The sequence below is a fragment of the Tilletiaria anomala genome, assembly GCF_000711695.1.
Source record: "Tilletiaria anomala UBC 951 chromosome Unknown K437scaffold_18, whole genome shotgun sequence".
In the NCBI taxonomy this organism is placed as follows: domain Eukaryota; kingdom Fungi; phylum Basidiomycota; class Exobasidiomycetes; order Georgefischeriales; family Tilletiariaceae; genus Tilletiaria; species Tilletiaria anomala.
Window position 1 is genome coordinate 159,449 of NW_013547004.1, and position 13,541 is coordinate 172,989.

A 13,541-nucleotide genomic window follows, 5' to 3' on the forward strand; every position below is an offset into this window, starting at 1 on the left:
CAACGGCCGCGCCCTGCCGCACTTGGAGGCTTGGGTGTAATAGTATGTCGCACTGTCCCGCTTCCAACCTGACTTCGGCCAATCACTCCTGCGTCTTCAATCCGTTTAGTGCTTCGTTCTTCTATCCAAGCTTCACCCCCCGCCCACCTGTTTGGGTTGTCTTCTTAAGATCACTTCTCTGGCATCGCACCAATCCCCTGCGACCAAGAGAGATCCTTTCATCCGAAGCCGTGCTCGGTTGCAGCACCGACATCAGCGCCTTTCCCTTACCCCTGGCTGCCTCGCGTAACCTTTGCCGGTCATGGCGCGCGAAGTCCTGTTCCCGCAACTGATTGAGGCGACGCGGCCATACTGTATCAAATATGGTGTACCAACGATGGCGCCACACGTGCCCACGATCTTGCTCTCACTTTCCGCGTGGGTGACGATCCAGTTGGCGTCGTCGGCTCTGTCGCCTCTCATCTTCAAGCAGAGCTTCGCCAAGATGAACAGGCGCACACGCATTAACTGGGACATCCACGTCGTCTCGTTCGTGCATGCTAGCATCGTCACGCCCGCTGCGGCGGCGATCTGGTGGAAGATCAGACAGCAGGGCGGCTTGGAGGCCAAGGTGCACCCGCTCGCGGCGAACAGGACATACGGGTACGACTATGAGACGGGCCAGGTGTACGCCATTGCTTTGGGGTGAGTTGTGCGCGATCGCCAGACAGTAGCGATGCAGATGCAGAACACACAGAAATGGTCAAGTGCTCACGTCTTTCGCAGCTACTTTATCTGGGACACTGTCATTTCGCTTCTGGTACGTTATCCTCTTGCCAAAGCGCTACTCTCCAAGCGCGGCCAGCATACTCACTACCCCGCTGCTCTCTGACAGTACGAGGGCCCTGCATTCATCGCACATGGCGTCGTTTGCTTTATCGCCTTCGCGTTGGCTTACGTGAGTCATGACCATGCTGTTCTGTGCAGCGTAGCGTTGCGGCATTCCGTCTAACCTGCTTGACATACGCCCGCCCGCACAGTCGCCCGTCTTCATGTACGATGGCCTTGGTTTCCTGATGTGGGAAGCTTCTACCCGTACGTGCTTTCGTACCAGCCGTTCACCAAGTGATCGGCGGTGTACTGAGCCGGAGCTGAATGCCGCGTGTGCTCGTGCTTCCCTGCAGCGTTCTTGAACATCCATTGGTTCTTGGACAAACTCAGCATGACTGGATCGCTGGCGCAGCTGATCAATGCAGTCTTCCTACTTGGCGCGTATGTCTCCGTGAGATTGGTGTTTGGAGTTTACAATGTGGGTGGTCGTCCTTTTGCATTCTTGCCTTTGTTCTTCCATTCGCCAGATATGACTACGCTGACACTGTGCATCGTCTTTGGTATAGTCCTTTTCCTGGTTCAAGCTGGCCAACTTCCCCGATGTCCCCCAAAATCCGCCACTGCCGATGCACATTCGCGCTTTCTATTCGGTCGGAAATCTGACCTTGAACTCCCTCAACTTTATCTGGTTCCGAGCGGTAAGTAGCGTGCCTGCTTTTACAGTGCATTTCACAGGGACCACCTCCTGATGTCCGTGTGGATTTTGCAATGGTCGGACGCCTCTCTATCCCAGATGATCCGTGCCGTGTTGAAGCGCTTCCAAACCAAGCCGCATGCGAAGGAGAAGCTCGACGCGCAGAAGATTGAGAAATTTGTTGTGCAGGGGAATGGGGACGAGGAGTTCGAGGAGGAGGCGGGAATCCGCAGGCGAACGACAAAGAAATAGAGTAATTAAAGGATTGCGTCAACCTTTGCGCAATAATGAAATGGCACACACGAGGGATCGAACCCGCTTCTCGCAATGTTGTCCTGATGCGGCTCGTCCCTTGGTCAATGCCCATAAACAATGGACTGTCGGACGTCTCCATAGCGCCTGCGTACAGCCTTCAAAGTCTTGCTTGACGCAGGTGTTGATGGTGCTCGGCTTTACCTGCATCATGAAGCCGATATCACAGTTTTGCTGGTGGGAGCCGACCGCGTCCCGCTTGCGATAAGAGGGTCGAATTGTGGTGTCCTCCGAGTCATAGCGCGAGAGAGTGCACGCTTCTCAGTTGCACTTATCGGCCGTGGCACATTATCTCTCATATTTCGAGGCTAAAGCTTGGAAGCCCCCAACATCCCCTCTGCGTATTCAAGAAGCTTTGAATAAATACATCTCGTCCCTATCTGGTCATACCTGTCTAGCTTGGACAGTCAAGAGATCGTCACAATGAACCTACGGCTTCTTCTAGCAGCGACGGCGACGAAGCGAGCATCCGCTTTCGGGGCGCGTCGTTCACTCGCAACCGCCGCCGGCTTTGCGAACGAGCCGACGTCTCCGTCCATCGTTACAGATAGTGTTCCAGGTCCAATCTCCAAGCAGCTTAGTGCTGAGATTGGAAAGTGGCAGGAGGACAGAGCTCATTGGTTTGCCGTCGACTACGAGAAAAGCGCTGGCAATTGGATCGCTGATGCCGACGGCAACGTACTCCTCGATGTGTTCGCTCAAATTGGTGAGCTCCTCCATGGCCTCGGCGAGGATGTGTATGCACGCTAAATTGTGATCTTGCATACAGCCTCTATTGCTGTGGGGTACAACCACCCTGAGATTCTCAAGCTCGCCCGCAGTGTGAGTTGCCGTTCTAATCCTCCTGGAGGCAGGCAGCCTGATTGTATTCCCTACTGACGCTTTGATCCAAAGGATGAATTCATCACCGCAGCAATCAATCGACCGGCACTAGGCAATTTCCCGCCAGCAAAGTGGACCTCGTGGGTAGAATCTGGCCTCGGAAGCGTTCGTCCACAAGGCTTGCACAACATTTTCACTGCCATGTGCGGTTCCTGTGCGAATGAGAACGCATTCAAGGCTGCTTTCATGGCGTATACCGCCCGGCAACGGGGCTCCGATGCGGAGTTCACGCCAGAGGAGCTCAAGAGCTGTATGAAGAACGAAGCGCCTGGCAGCCCTGACCTAGCGATTCTTTCTTTTACATCTGCGGTAAGTATCGCACTCGAGGCTCCTTCATTGCCCCAGCTTTTGTTAAACGCATCGCCTTGAACAGTTCCATGGCCGTCTCTTTGGCAGTCTGAGCTCAACACGGTCGAAAGAAATTCACAAGCTTGGAATTCCAGCCTTCAAAAACTGGCCAGCTGTCCCGTGGCCAGCTGTCAAGTATCCCTTGTCCGAGTACTCACGTGAGAACAATGCCGCTGAGCAGCAGACGCTAGCGGAAGTAGAAGCGGTCATTGTTGATCGCAAGAAAAACGGCGGAGGAGAAATCGCCGCTGTTATCGTAGAGCCCATCGCGAGCGAGGGCGGTGATCAGCACGCTTCGAATACGTTCTTCAAGGGCCTGCGGGATATCACTGCGCGTCATGGTGTCTTCTTTATTGTGGATGAGGTCCAAACCGGCGTGGCTGCGACAGGAAAATTCTGGGCACATGAGTACTGGGGGCTCGACAGCCCGCCCGACTTTGTGACGTTCAGCAAGAAGATGCAAGCAGCTGGATTTTACCATAAGCTCGAGACGCGACCCAACCTGCCATACCGAAGGTGTGTACACTCTGCTGAGCTGCAGCATTTCATGGAAGCTGACATTATGGTCCCGTTTGCAGCTTCGGAACCTGGCTCGGCCAGCCGACTGCAATCCTGCAAGCACGGGCGATCATCGATATCATCCGAGACGAGTCGCTGCTGTCCAATGTGCAGTCTGTAGGTGCACATATTTTCTCTTCCCTCTCGGCGCTGTCGGCAAAGTATCCGGCGCATATTCGGTCCCTCAGGGGAGAAGGAAAAGGAACCTTCATTGCCTTTGATGCGAAAGATGCCCCAACCAGAGACATCTTGCTCGGCAAATTGAGGGCAAAGGGCGTAAATGTTGGCGGATGTGGCACCGCAGCTATCAGGCTCAGGCCCATGCTCGTGTTTCAGCAGCATCACGCGGATATCTTCTTGGGGAAGCTGGAGGAAGTCCTGAACGATATGTAACTTGTTTATCATTGATTCAAGGGTGTCTCGATAGTACTGTTGGAGGCAACGGGTGCATTTGGTTGTAGATTCATTGTAGCCAGCGGGGGCATAAGCTCAAGTGCCCCGTTGTGGATCCCCTCGAAGGTCGGTTTCCATTGCACCTTCAACAGATATTGACCACACTTGCTGGCCATTTGACGGCGTTCGTCGCAATTTAAAATGCGTAGAGAGTTCAAGGAGAAGAATCCGTGACGGAGCTCCATCATTGAAGGCCTGCAGTTTGAATCTTCTAGGCGCCGGCGCCCACCACGCCCCAGTGCAGCGATTTCTATCCTTACTGACCTGAGAGCCTGAGCCATGAAAAATGACGGGCCCATCCTTTATATAACTTGACGGGTGATTATGTAGCAGCGAAGAGGACTGTCAGTGTCAGAACATCAGCAAGGAGACTTGACTAATTCTGATGATATCCCTTTATCATTGCAAAGGAGATAAAAGACATCACGTGCCTCGGCTGCGGACGTAAGCGCTGACGCCATTAGTGCAGGCCGTGTCTTGATACCACAGTCGGCACTCGCATCAAAGCTGCAAGCACGATCACCTCCGTTCGTCAACTGCTGCCTTCAGTTGTTAACGCGATATAATCTGACAAGCGCTTCAAAACGAAGAACAAATGCACAATTCGCATTTCGCATTTCGCTGCTATCGATTGCATTGCCTCTCTTCGCAGCGCTATTACACACTGCCCACACCTCTGACAGCCGCGACTCTTACATGTTCTCCCGACTCGCAGCGGCACTCCAAGGCTCGTCGCTAGCGCCTGTGAACATCCTCTCTCTGCCGACCGTACCAACAACGAGCATCGCTCAACAAGCCCAGGCATCGCTGTCGACAATGTCTTCCACATTGCCGCAGGTGGGAACCTTCGCTAATGGCTGCTACTGGGTACGGGCGGATTCGGGCCGCTACAGCACCTTCGATCGTTGGATTTAACTGACCCCTTCGGTTACGATATGCATTGTTGCCGATCGCTCAGGGTACCGAGCATATCTTCAGAGAGCACTACAAGGGTAAGGGGCTAGTGGACGCAAAGGTCGGGTTCATCGGCGGGAAGGAAAGCAGCAAGAACCCGTCCTACGAGGAAGTCTGCACTGGGCGTACCGGGCACGCCGAGGCGTGCCAAGTTAAGTTCGACCCGAGCAAAGTCAGCTATGCAGAGCTCGTCGAGTTCTTCTACCGCACGCACGACCCGACTCAGATGAACCAACAAGGGAATGACCGTGGTACGCAGTACCGCTCGGCGCTGTTCCCGCACGATGTTGAACAGCTCGAGATTGCCAAGAAGGTCACACAGGAGGTACAAGAGAAGCACTTTACATCCAAAGGACAGAAAATCGTCACTCAGATTGACCAGCGGCCTGCAGATCATTTCTTCGAAGCGGATAAATATCACCAGGTGAGCAGGCTCAGCTCGAATCAATTCATGGTTGCTCAAGTCCGATTGCTCACCTTGCGAAATCTGTAGGAATACCTATACAAGCATCCTAACGGGTGAGACTCCATCTTCGTAAGCTTTCCAATGTGTTGGCGACTGACATGGTTTGTTTTACTTCTCCAGCTACCAATGCGCAAACCATAGGCTGTGGTGGTAGGCTTTGATGTTATCGTAAGACGGGGCACTCGCATTTCATGATTTTCTGGATTAGTGGTGCTAGACGCGACGCACGTCCTGGTGATGCCTGCTGCGCGCATGTCTTGGACTGGAGTACACACGAAGTCCGAGCCTCCGACTGACTCTGAATACCGATTTCTTTTGGAAGCGTCGAAAAATGGAGCTCCAATGGAGTGAGGTTGCAATGCAATGCGATCGCCAAATTAAAAGAGGAAAAATGCATATTACATCCCAACAATCTGATTGCGCCTCCGCCGCTACGAAAGACTAGAAGCACCAGGAGGCAAAAATAATTCTGCTCGAAGCGTCACTGGCCCAGCTGCAAGAGCTTTAAGAGTCGGCAGAGGGCTCAGAACTTGCACCAGTTGTCCCCATCAGAGACCTGCTTTTTTACGACTGGCTTGGCTTCTGAGCAACAAAGTGCATCATTGGCGTGAAGAGCCCAGCCCTGCCACCAGCGACAAGCGCCTCCGCGGCGACCTTGAGGCTCTCTCCAACATCGTACGTGCCCTTGGGTGCGAGGCGGGCGAGCTCAAGCACGCGCACGGCGGTCTGCGTGGTGAAGGTTCCAAGTTTGGTCATGCGCCAGCATTGGAAGAGGTCCCACAGGGTCTGGCATTTGCGCAGGTCGCCCTCAAGCGGGTAGTACCATGCGATGGCATCGCCCATGTCGGCGAGATCTTGCTCCTCTTCAATCTTGAAGCCAACGCTGTTAAGCGCGGACCGCGCCTGCTTGATCGAGCGCATCTCTGCGATGCCATCGCCAAGCTCAATACCATGCGCGATGCGCTTGTGTTCTGGCACAGAGGCGTCCCACTTGTCAGTCATGCACCATTCGTAGAGGCCAAGCTGAAGAGGTGCATTTGCCGAGAACGCGAATAAATCATCAGTTCTGATCTTTGGTCAAAGCGGCCTCGAAGCGCCAAACAGAACTCACTCTTCCACCAGGCTTGAGCACCTTCAGGATTTCACCATAGACACCTTCCCAGGTAGGCGCGTGGCACGTCGCCTCGATCGCGTACACTGCATCAAAGCTGTTCTCGCCAAACTGCTCTGCGAGCTTCATAAAGTCGCCCTTGACGAATTCGCACTGCCCCTCGAGGCCAGCCTTCTTGGTGTACTTGCGCGCACGCAGGACCTGGTATTCGTTGTTGTTGATGCCGACAATGTTGACGCCTGCAAAACGGGCGATCTCGCGCGCCGGCCCGCCGACGCCGCATCCGACATCGAGAACGCGCATGCCACGCTTAAGACCCATGGTGTGCGCCAGGTAGTGTTCGTGGCGTGCGATGGCCTGGTAGAAGGCCTCGCCCGGGTAGTAGCGCGCAAAGTGAAAGTTCTGGCCCCAGCCGTACTCGTACAGGTCGGTGGCGCCATCGTAGTAGCCTGACAGGGGCATGGGGATACGGAAGGGTGTAATATGTGAGCAACAGATGCACTTGTGCAGGAAAGAAGGAAGAGAGCCGAGCGCTCACCATTGACCACGCTCGTGTACTCGGTCAGCCTGTTCTGAGTGTCAACTTCGCTATCGTTCTTGCTGTCCTTCTGCCAGAACTTGGTGTAGTTGGCAATCCCTTCGTTGTTGCGGACATCTCCGCTGCCATTGGGCTTGTTCGTGTCTGTTGCAACTGGAGCCATGTTGAATGAGAAAGTTCGGAAGGATGTTGGGGTTGAAGAGGGAGAAGGAGAGACGGCGGGTGGCCAGCGGTGAGGAGGGAAGGATGAGCTAGCAGGGGGAGATGACTGCAGTGCGATGTCCTTTGGGGGGAAGTAAATACTACCACGTGTTTGACGTCGTGGAGATTGTGGTGTGGTGGTGGCTTAGAAAAAAGGATGCAATGAAGGACGACACGAATGCATATCTGGTCCCGTCAGCATGGATAGCTCCCAGCATCTGTCTGGGGTACTGGACGAAAGAGTTGAGTTACTAGGAGGAAATCTTCTGAAACCGCGCCACTCTGTTCTGCTGAGCGACGCGGTGGCACCAATAAAGTCAACCAACCCTTCACGCTCCCAGGGCCAACAACAGACGAGAACTGTGCTGTGCTGCCCGGCAAAAGTGGAACGATAGAGAGAGCAGGAGGATGACAGCTTCGCAGGCAGCAGGGGTTGCCCCCGGAAACTTCGGTTCCAGCGGGATTTCGCCGCGGGCGCCCGGGGCGGAGGATTATTCTCACAGTTTGGGTCCCTTGATTTGGCAAATACTGTCAATTCAAGGTCTAACCCTTGCCAACTGCACGAGGGATTCTGGGGAGTTAGATATGACACACCGAGTAAAACACGTATTCCAGGGATGAGAGGCAAGCTTTGCGCACATTCCTGCCCCCATGACTGAACTCTAGTCTGACTGCACGCGGGCACGCGCATGGCGAGAGTGGCGCGCCAACCGCCAGAAAGAGCGTCGCGCTGCCATTCACACGTTGCGCACATGTGTGAAATGATGTGAAATCGCGGGGAAAAGGAACCACCGAGCGCTGATGAGCTCAGCCATACTGCCGGCCGAGCTACTGAGGTCATCCCTGATGGGAGGTCCCTATTCAGACAACCGGGATGGATCTTGAAGGCCGGCCGTGTTTAGATTACAGGACGCTTAATTGCAACATCACGACCGAGTGCGCTCCTCTGACCGCAAATCTGCATGACAAGACGAGGGGCGGCGGAATAGATTGACAAAACGTACCCTCTGCCTGTCCAGGCGGGCAACCGCACCTGTTCCCGGGCGCATCCCAAGGTCGAGCGGCAATCACAATCATTCGCGGTACAAAGAAGGCCAAGTGGAGCGGGTTGAGTTGACCTGCATCACTTGCCTTATCCGACCAGGCGCCCGCTTGCCTAGCGTGGCGTTGCATATGCCGACACGTACTCACTACCTCACCTAGCCGTGATGTTCGTCGCTTCGACCTTGTACAACTATGGTATGTTGTGGCTCAACGTGCCTGCCACATATTGTTGTTCCTCGATGGTTCCTGATGATTTCCTATTTCATGATGCATGATTTCAGCGACGAGGCCCGGTACTGCCCCCGGTGGCGATGCAGCAACCACAACCTTTTCGGCTTCGGCTGGCACACTGGACCCCAAACACGCACGCGTCAAGCGCAACCCCAAGAAGCGGCTCTCGAGCGCCAATGGCGCGGCATCGCCTTCGCCTACATATGGCTCCGGTATGCTGGAGTCCGAGCAACCGTCCTCTCTGTTGGCCTCATACGCCTCCGTCGCCGCGAATGGCTGCGCAGCCGGAGGAGCAAACGAGACGTCGGCGGAAGCGGAGGTCAGGCGCAAGAGAGAAGCAGCAAAGCAGGTAAAGGTCGCCGTTATCGACGAGATCCTCAGACAGGATGATCTGTACAAACTGCTCGATGTACCACGGAAAGCCAAGACGGATGAGATCCGCCGAGGGTTTTTGCGCCGAAGCAGGCTTTGCCATCCAGAGTGAGAAGCCTGTTTGTAAAGCGCACGAACGGCGCAACTGGGTCTGACGCTTCAACCACACCCCGCAGCAAATTTCCGGACTACCCTGCATCAACCATGGCCTTTCAGAAAATCAGCTTTGCCTACGAGACCCTGTCCAAGCCTTCCTCTCGGCGCATCTACGATGTGTCTGGTCGCACCGACTTTGCAGCATCGATGAACCACGCCGCTGCCGCCGATGGCGCTGGGACCAGCGGCACGGCTGCCACAGGCGTCGGCGTTCACGACGAAGCACTCAACGGCGTGCTGTACAGCGTCTTTTGCGAGTTCATGGAGGGAGACTTTGAGATGGTCCGCGTCTTGGTCAACGCGCTCAATGAAGGGAATCCTGGATTGGAACTCGGGGACGATGCTGTGGAGAACTTGGAAGGCGCGTTCCGTCGGTTGCAATCGGCTGTCCTAAGTGAGCAGGCTTTCGCGTGTCTTCTTCAAATCATCAACTCTGCTCACCTCAGGATACCTGACCCTTCTCATACATAGCCGGGAGAAAGTATTTGTCCATCATTCGTTTCGAGTTGATCAGGCTTTACGAGATCCAGCACTCCCTTCGACAGCTCTCCTATTTTGACATATTCGGTCGTCTGCGCCTCACGCTCCAGCTTGCACGTGTCACACTCAGCATTCCCATGGCCATTGACCAGGCGATGCTCGCACCCGGCGAGAGTACGCAGCAGGCAGGTGCAGCTACTGCGGACTCCGCAGCTGGTGCTCCAATGTCAGCAGCAGGACCAGAGATGCAAGCTGATTGTGCAAATACAAGTGCCGTGCAGTCGAGCGAGAGCGAAACGTACAGCGAGAGTGAGAGTGAGAGTGAGAGCGAGAGCGAATCGGGGGACATGTCGCACGATGAGGCGAGCTACGTCAGCGCCAGCGACGACTCAGCGGCTACAGGTAACAAGTCGAGCCATTCCAAGAGGACTTTGACCGATTACACAAACGGCAGCGGACACCAGGCTCAACGTGTCCAGCAATCAGACCGCCTCCGGCGCCGCCATGGTCATCGTCACGCACGCAGTACCCACCGACGCCGCTCACGTGCATGCTGCAACGCAATGCATCAGCCGACCGACTTTGGCATGGCGCCCGAAGACGCGAACGGCAGCAGCGACGAGGATGGGCATGGCGGTGCTGTCGTTCGGGACGCGCAGGCTGCGCGTGAAGCGAGAGCGGCTGCAAAAGAAGCGCAGCGAGCACGCAGAGCGATGCGCCGCGCCGAACGCCGCGCGCGGCAGCGACGCGGGCACTTGGAGGCGAGTGAGAATGGCAGTGCTGATGTGAGCGGGGCGCACAGTTCCAGAGCAAGCGTGGATCCAAAAGGTGCTGCAGTCAATCCGGCGGGAAACAGGACAGGCCTCTTGGGGTCTACTGGCCGCGGACTTCTTAAGGGCGTCGTCACGTTGCTTGAGACTTCCGAGGGTTGGGTGCCAGGTGGCAGGCAAAATGCTGAGCAGGGTTGAGCGCTCGCTCACGTCACTCAGTCCTTGGCACAGCGGTTCGGAGTAGCCTTGTCACTTTCATTCGGAGCAGTACAGCACTTTCATATCCTTTTTCTAGAACAAGGTTGGGCGGACCGGCGGACTCTTTTCATCAACTTAAGGGCATAGCAAGACACGACACATCCATCAGCATTCACTTTGTACTCTTTGTTCACCTGTTTTAGATACCCGGGCATTCTAGATCACAATCTTTGAATGGCAGTCGAACACGGCGAAAAAGAAGTCGCAAGCCACATGATATCTTCACACGTGAAAGTACAGGGTCGGTACTGTGGAACGCGATTCAAATTGGGCTACAGCGACCTGCATTGGATGCGAGGCGCTCAAGCGTCGATCATGGTGACCTCGACCTCCACACCAGGCTCCAGGGAGATACGAGTCTAGAATGATGCAAAAGAAGGGGTCGATTCAGCTTCTCATTTGCATAGGGAAACCTTTAACCTGGCATATCCAGCAACTCACGATCTGCTTGACAATCTCCGAGGGGCTGTGGAGGTCGATGAGACGCTTGTGGATCCTGAGCTCAAACCTGTCCCAGGTCTTGGAGCCTTCACCACAGGGCGACTTGCGCACCGTGTGGCTGAGGACCTTTGTGGGAAGGCGGACAGGGCCCTTGACGTTCAGCTGCTTGTCCTTGGAACGCGAGATGAGGTCGGCGCAGACTGTGTGACAGAAGATATTGCCAGAGATTCAGCATCCGCGCTCAAGGCAGACGTCATATGTGCAGCTCCTCCACGTGAGGCCATGATCTGAGAGGAAACGTACCCTTCTCGAGGTTCTTGACATTGCGGCTGGTCAGGGTGATCCTGATCTTGTGGATCTTCTGGGAAGGAGCGCCGGCATCGACGTCCTTGTCCTTGGCGACGTAACTCATTTTGTTGGCGGTAAAGAAAAAAGAGACAGCGGTGACCAAGGTAACCTGTACGAGCTGTAGCCTTTGCTGCTTGCTGACTGGTTAAGGGGCACAGATGGTGGAGTGAAAGAGGAATGAGGTGAAAAAAGTCGAGGTTCCATGGACCCACGAAGGAGCAACCAGTGCGTCGGTCACGTGTGCGCTTGGGCGGAATCAAGCCAGCGAGCTTTTCCGCCGCAGCAGGCAAATTGCCTAACCAACGGCTTGGACCGATTCGCACAACGGAACTCGGAACAGCGACGGCATTTGCACAAGCCTTCTCCGGCCTTCCCCCTCGCCTGTGCGACTTGCAGAGTGGCACGTGCAGGCAGCTCGTCTGTGTCTAAGGCGGTGCTTCTTCCAGAGCTTTCTGTTCGCCTGACGTCTAGGTGCATCTTGACTTTGGGCTGTCAAAGTCAAGCTTCGAACCTGCCCAACCGATGATACAACTATCTGTTCAATCTCCACCATACCTTCTCCTATTAGGGTGCTCTTTGGGACAAGTATAGTCCTTTGCCTCTTCGTTTCACACACCCTCGATCGCAAGTACCTGCACATAAACCCCTGCGAGCAAGCATTTAAGCAACCATGTCCACCGTTCTGTCCGACTTCAATCACTCGCTCCAGCAAACGCTGCAGGAGGTTCGTACCCGTGGACTCGCCGACGAGTGCATGACGTGCGACGACAGATGATGATACCCTGATGCGACGAATATATATGGTGGACATCTTATTACAGCTGCAAAACATTGTCACGGCTGCTAGCGCTATTATCGACGAGGCGCAGCGCATTGGCGACGAAGAGAAGGTTAAAGCTCAATTTGCTAATGTGCGTTCACTTGGACCATGTCGCGCTTGAATTTCTAGAATAGTGCGCGTGTTATATAGACGTACTGACCGGCCGTCAATCTTTCTGTCCACTGCTATGCTGGACACTTCCAGGCCGAAAACGGCGCACAACAAGCCATCGACGCCTTCCACCAGCAGCTCAAGGCGTCGGAGGAGAAGCTGATGAAGGACCCTTCTTCCGAAGGCTCTGTCAGCGCTCGCGTCAAGCAGATTGTGCGTACATTCCAAGACGGTCTCGGGGCGCTGAAGAAGGAGGTGCTGGACCGTTACCCGGACCGGAAGAGCGCGTTCGTCATGCAGCTCTCTGATGTCGGCAAGAGGCTCGAGAACTTCTTGGATGTCGTCAGCAAGGCGTACGACCAGGATGTCAAGTCGCAGAAGAAGCTTGTCCAGAAGACCGTCAAGGACATCCAGTCGAGCAAGTAAACGGGACGACGTGGTAATCACACTCTTCTTTGCGAACATCTACCAGCGCAGCTGCGCGAACTGTAGCATCCCTCCCTCGTTGACACAAGGAATCTACAGTATTTATTGCATTGCACCAGCTAATATCGCTTGAAATCCAAGAACTAGCCCGCACTGATCAAGCACTTGTATGCGTTGGGCGTTGTAACCCGACCGTCGCAACACAAAGCACAGTTGGTCGGCTGATTGTTTGGGGTCTGCCCCGCGAATCATGACGTGTAGCACAACTCACATGAAGTGGTTTAATACTTTTATGCAACATATGCGCTCGCAGTCTCTACTGGCGCTCCTTCTCGGGATCATGACGCATTAACGATGCAAGGAGCGCAAAGTTAGAGGCAAGGGAGCTGATCCCCGTCGCCGCGTTTCATTCCGAAGTACTTTACCATCTTGATTGCACCTTTTCCTTTGCTACCAAAGATCAAAGAACCGACATCATACGGAGTATACATTAGCGCAACTGTGGTTGGGCCATGCGCGCACGCAGCACACGTGGATCACATTCCTGACGGCGACAGCTGGTCCGTGCGAGACAGGTGCTTTTCTGCTGACCTTGATCCACTCGTCGTCCAGACTCAAAGAGAGCTCTGCTCTCTATTCCTCTTTCACACTCTTCAGGCTTTAAGGCATCAATATGTGCTCTGATGACATTGAGTACCCAGTAAGTCAGTTCTTCAGTCCTCGTTCGCAATTTCGACTGGAACCGAAACTCAAGTGG

At 54.7% G+C, this 13,541-nt stretch overlaps 6 protein-coding genes across 6 annotated transcripts; 4 read left to right on the top strand and 2 right to left on the bottom strand.

Moving 5' to 3' along the window:
• Nucleotides 1-301: 301 nt before the first annotated feature.
• Nucleotides 302-1,756, top strand: K437DRAFT_221912 (DUF887-domain-containing protein; the record flags this gene model as incomplete). Its single annotated transcript, XM_013389155.1, has 7 exons — nucleotides 302-684; nucleotides 766-799; nucleotides 875-937; nucleotides 1,020-1,074; nucleotides 1,164-1,288; nucleotides 1,377-1,508; nucleotides 1,604-1,756. 7 exons carry the CDS (start codon nucleotides 302-304, stop codon nucleotides 1,754-1,756), a joined length of 945 nt encoding a protein of 314 aa, XP_013244609.1.
• Nucleotides 1,757-2,239: 483 nt separating this feature from the next.
• On the top strand, nucleotides 2,240-3,997 carry K437DRAFT_267237 (GATA_USTMA 4-AMINOBUTYRATE aminotransferase (GABA-AT); the record flags this gene model as incomplete). Its single annotated transcript, XM_013389156.1, has 5 exons — nucleotides 2,240-2,522; nucleotides 2,586-2,638; nucleotides 2,711-3,007; nucleotides 3,072-3,562; nucleotides 3,625-3,997. The coding sequence occupies 5 exons, from the start codon at nucleotides 2,240-2,242 to the stop codon at nucleotides 3,995-3,997; spliced, it is 1,497 nt and encodes a 498-aa protein (XP_013244610.1).
• Nucleotides 3,998-4,304: 307 nt separating this feature from the next.
• K437DRAFT_255032 (PMSR-domain-containing protein) lies at nucleotides 4,305-5,687 on the top strand. Its single transcript, XM_013389157.1, has 4 exons — nucleotides 4,305-4,924; nucleotides 5,016-5,435; nucleotides 5,505-5,530; nucleotides 5,598-5,687. Exons 1-4 carry the CDS (start codon nucleotides 4,754-4,756, stop codon nucleotides 5,629-5,631), a joined length of 651 nt encoding a protein of 216 aa, XP_013244611.1. The 5' UTR covers nucleotides 4,305-4,753; the 3' UTR covers nucleotides 5,632-5,687.
• A 140-nt stretch (nucleotides 5,688-5,827) lies between these two features.
• On the bottom strand, nucleotides 5,828-7,714 carry K437DRAFT_244836 (putative delta(24)-sterol c-methyltransferase). Its single transcript, XM_013389158.1, has 3 exons — nucleotides 7,127-7,714; nucleotides 6,589-7,037; nucleotides 5,828-6,500 (listed from the first exon to the last, which is right to left on the bottom strand). The coding sequence occupies exons 1-3, from the start codon at nucleotides 7,287-7,289 to the stop codon at nucleotides 6,042-6,044; spliced, it is 1,071 nt and encodes a 356-aa protein (XP_013244612.1). The 5' UTR covers nucleotides 7,290-7,714; the 3' UTR covers nucleotides 5,828-6,041.
• A 493-nt stretch (nucleotides 7,715-8,207) lies between these two features.
• On the top strand, nucleotides 8,208-10,803 carry K437DRAFT_255034 (DnaJ-domain-containing protein). The gene is made up of 4 exons (XM_013389159.1): nucleotides 8,208-8,566; nucleotides 8,653-9,082; nucleotides 9,151-9,524; nucleotides 9,602-10,803. The coding sequence occupies exons 1-4, from the start codon at nucleotides 8,536-8,538 to the stop codon at nucleotides 10,576-10,578; spliced, it is 1,812 nt and encodes a 603-aa protein (XP_013244613.1). The 5' UTR covers nucleotides 8,208-8,535; the 3' UTR covers nucleotides 10,579-10,803.
• Nucleotides 10,804-10,940: 137 nt separating this feature from the next.
• K437DRAFT_244842 (putative 40s ribosomal protein s20) lies at nucleotides 10,941-11,491 on the bottom strand (the record flags this gene model as incomplete). Its single annotated transcript, XM_013389160.1, has 3 exons — nucleotides 10,941-10,997; nucleotides 11,080-11,279; nucleotides 11,383-11,491. 3 exons carry the CDS (start codon nucleotides 11,489-11,491, stop codon nucleotides 10,941-10,943), a joined length of 366 nt encoding a protein of 121 aa, XP_013244614.1.
• Between the last annotated feature and the right edge of the window lie 2,050 nt (nucleotides 11,492-13,541).

Excerpts from the sequence above, each read along its gene's own strand:
- K437DRAFT_255032 (XM_013389157.1), top strand. The coding sequence starts at position 4,754 with ATGTTCTCCCGACTCGCAGCGGCACTCCAAGGCTCGTCGCTAGCGCCT. Across the intron at positions 5,436-5,504 it reads AAGCGGATAAATATCACCAG|GAATACCTATACAAGCATCC; the intron begins GTGAGCAGGCTC and ends CGAAATCTGTAG. Across the intron at positions 5,531-5,597 it reads CTATACAAGCATCCTAACGG|CTACCAATGCGCAAACCATA; the intron begins GTGAGACTCCAT and ends TTACTTCTCCAG.
- K437DRAFT_244836 (XM_013389158.1), bottom strand. The coding sequence starts at position 7,289 with ATGGCTCCAGTTGCAACAGACACGAACAAGCCCAATGGCAGCGGAGAT. Across the intron at positions 7,038-7,126 it reads GTACACGAGCGTGGTCAATG|GCTACTACGATGGCGCCACC; the intron begins GTGAGCGCTCGG and ends TGCCCCTGTCAG. Across the intron at positions 6,501-6,588 it reads TGCTCAAGCCTGGTGGAAGA|CTTGGCCTCTACGAATGGTG; the intron begins GTGAGTTCTGTT and ends GCACCTCTTCAG.
- K437DRAFT_255034 (XM_013389159.1), top strand. The coding sequence starts at position 8,536 with ATGTTCGTCGCTTCGACCTTGTACAACTATG. Across the intron at positions 9,083-9,150 it reads AGCAGGCTTTGCCATCCAGA|CAAATTTCCGGACTACCCTG; the intron begins GTGAGAAGCCTG and ends CACACCCCGCAG. Across the intron at positions 9,525-9,601 it reads GTTGCAATCGGCTGTCCTAA|CCGGGAGAAAGTATTTGTCC; the intron begins GTGAGCAGGCTT and ends TCTCATACATAG.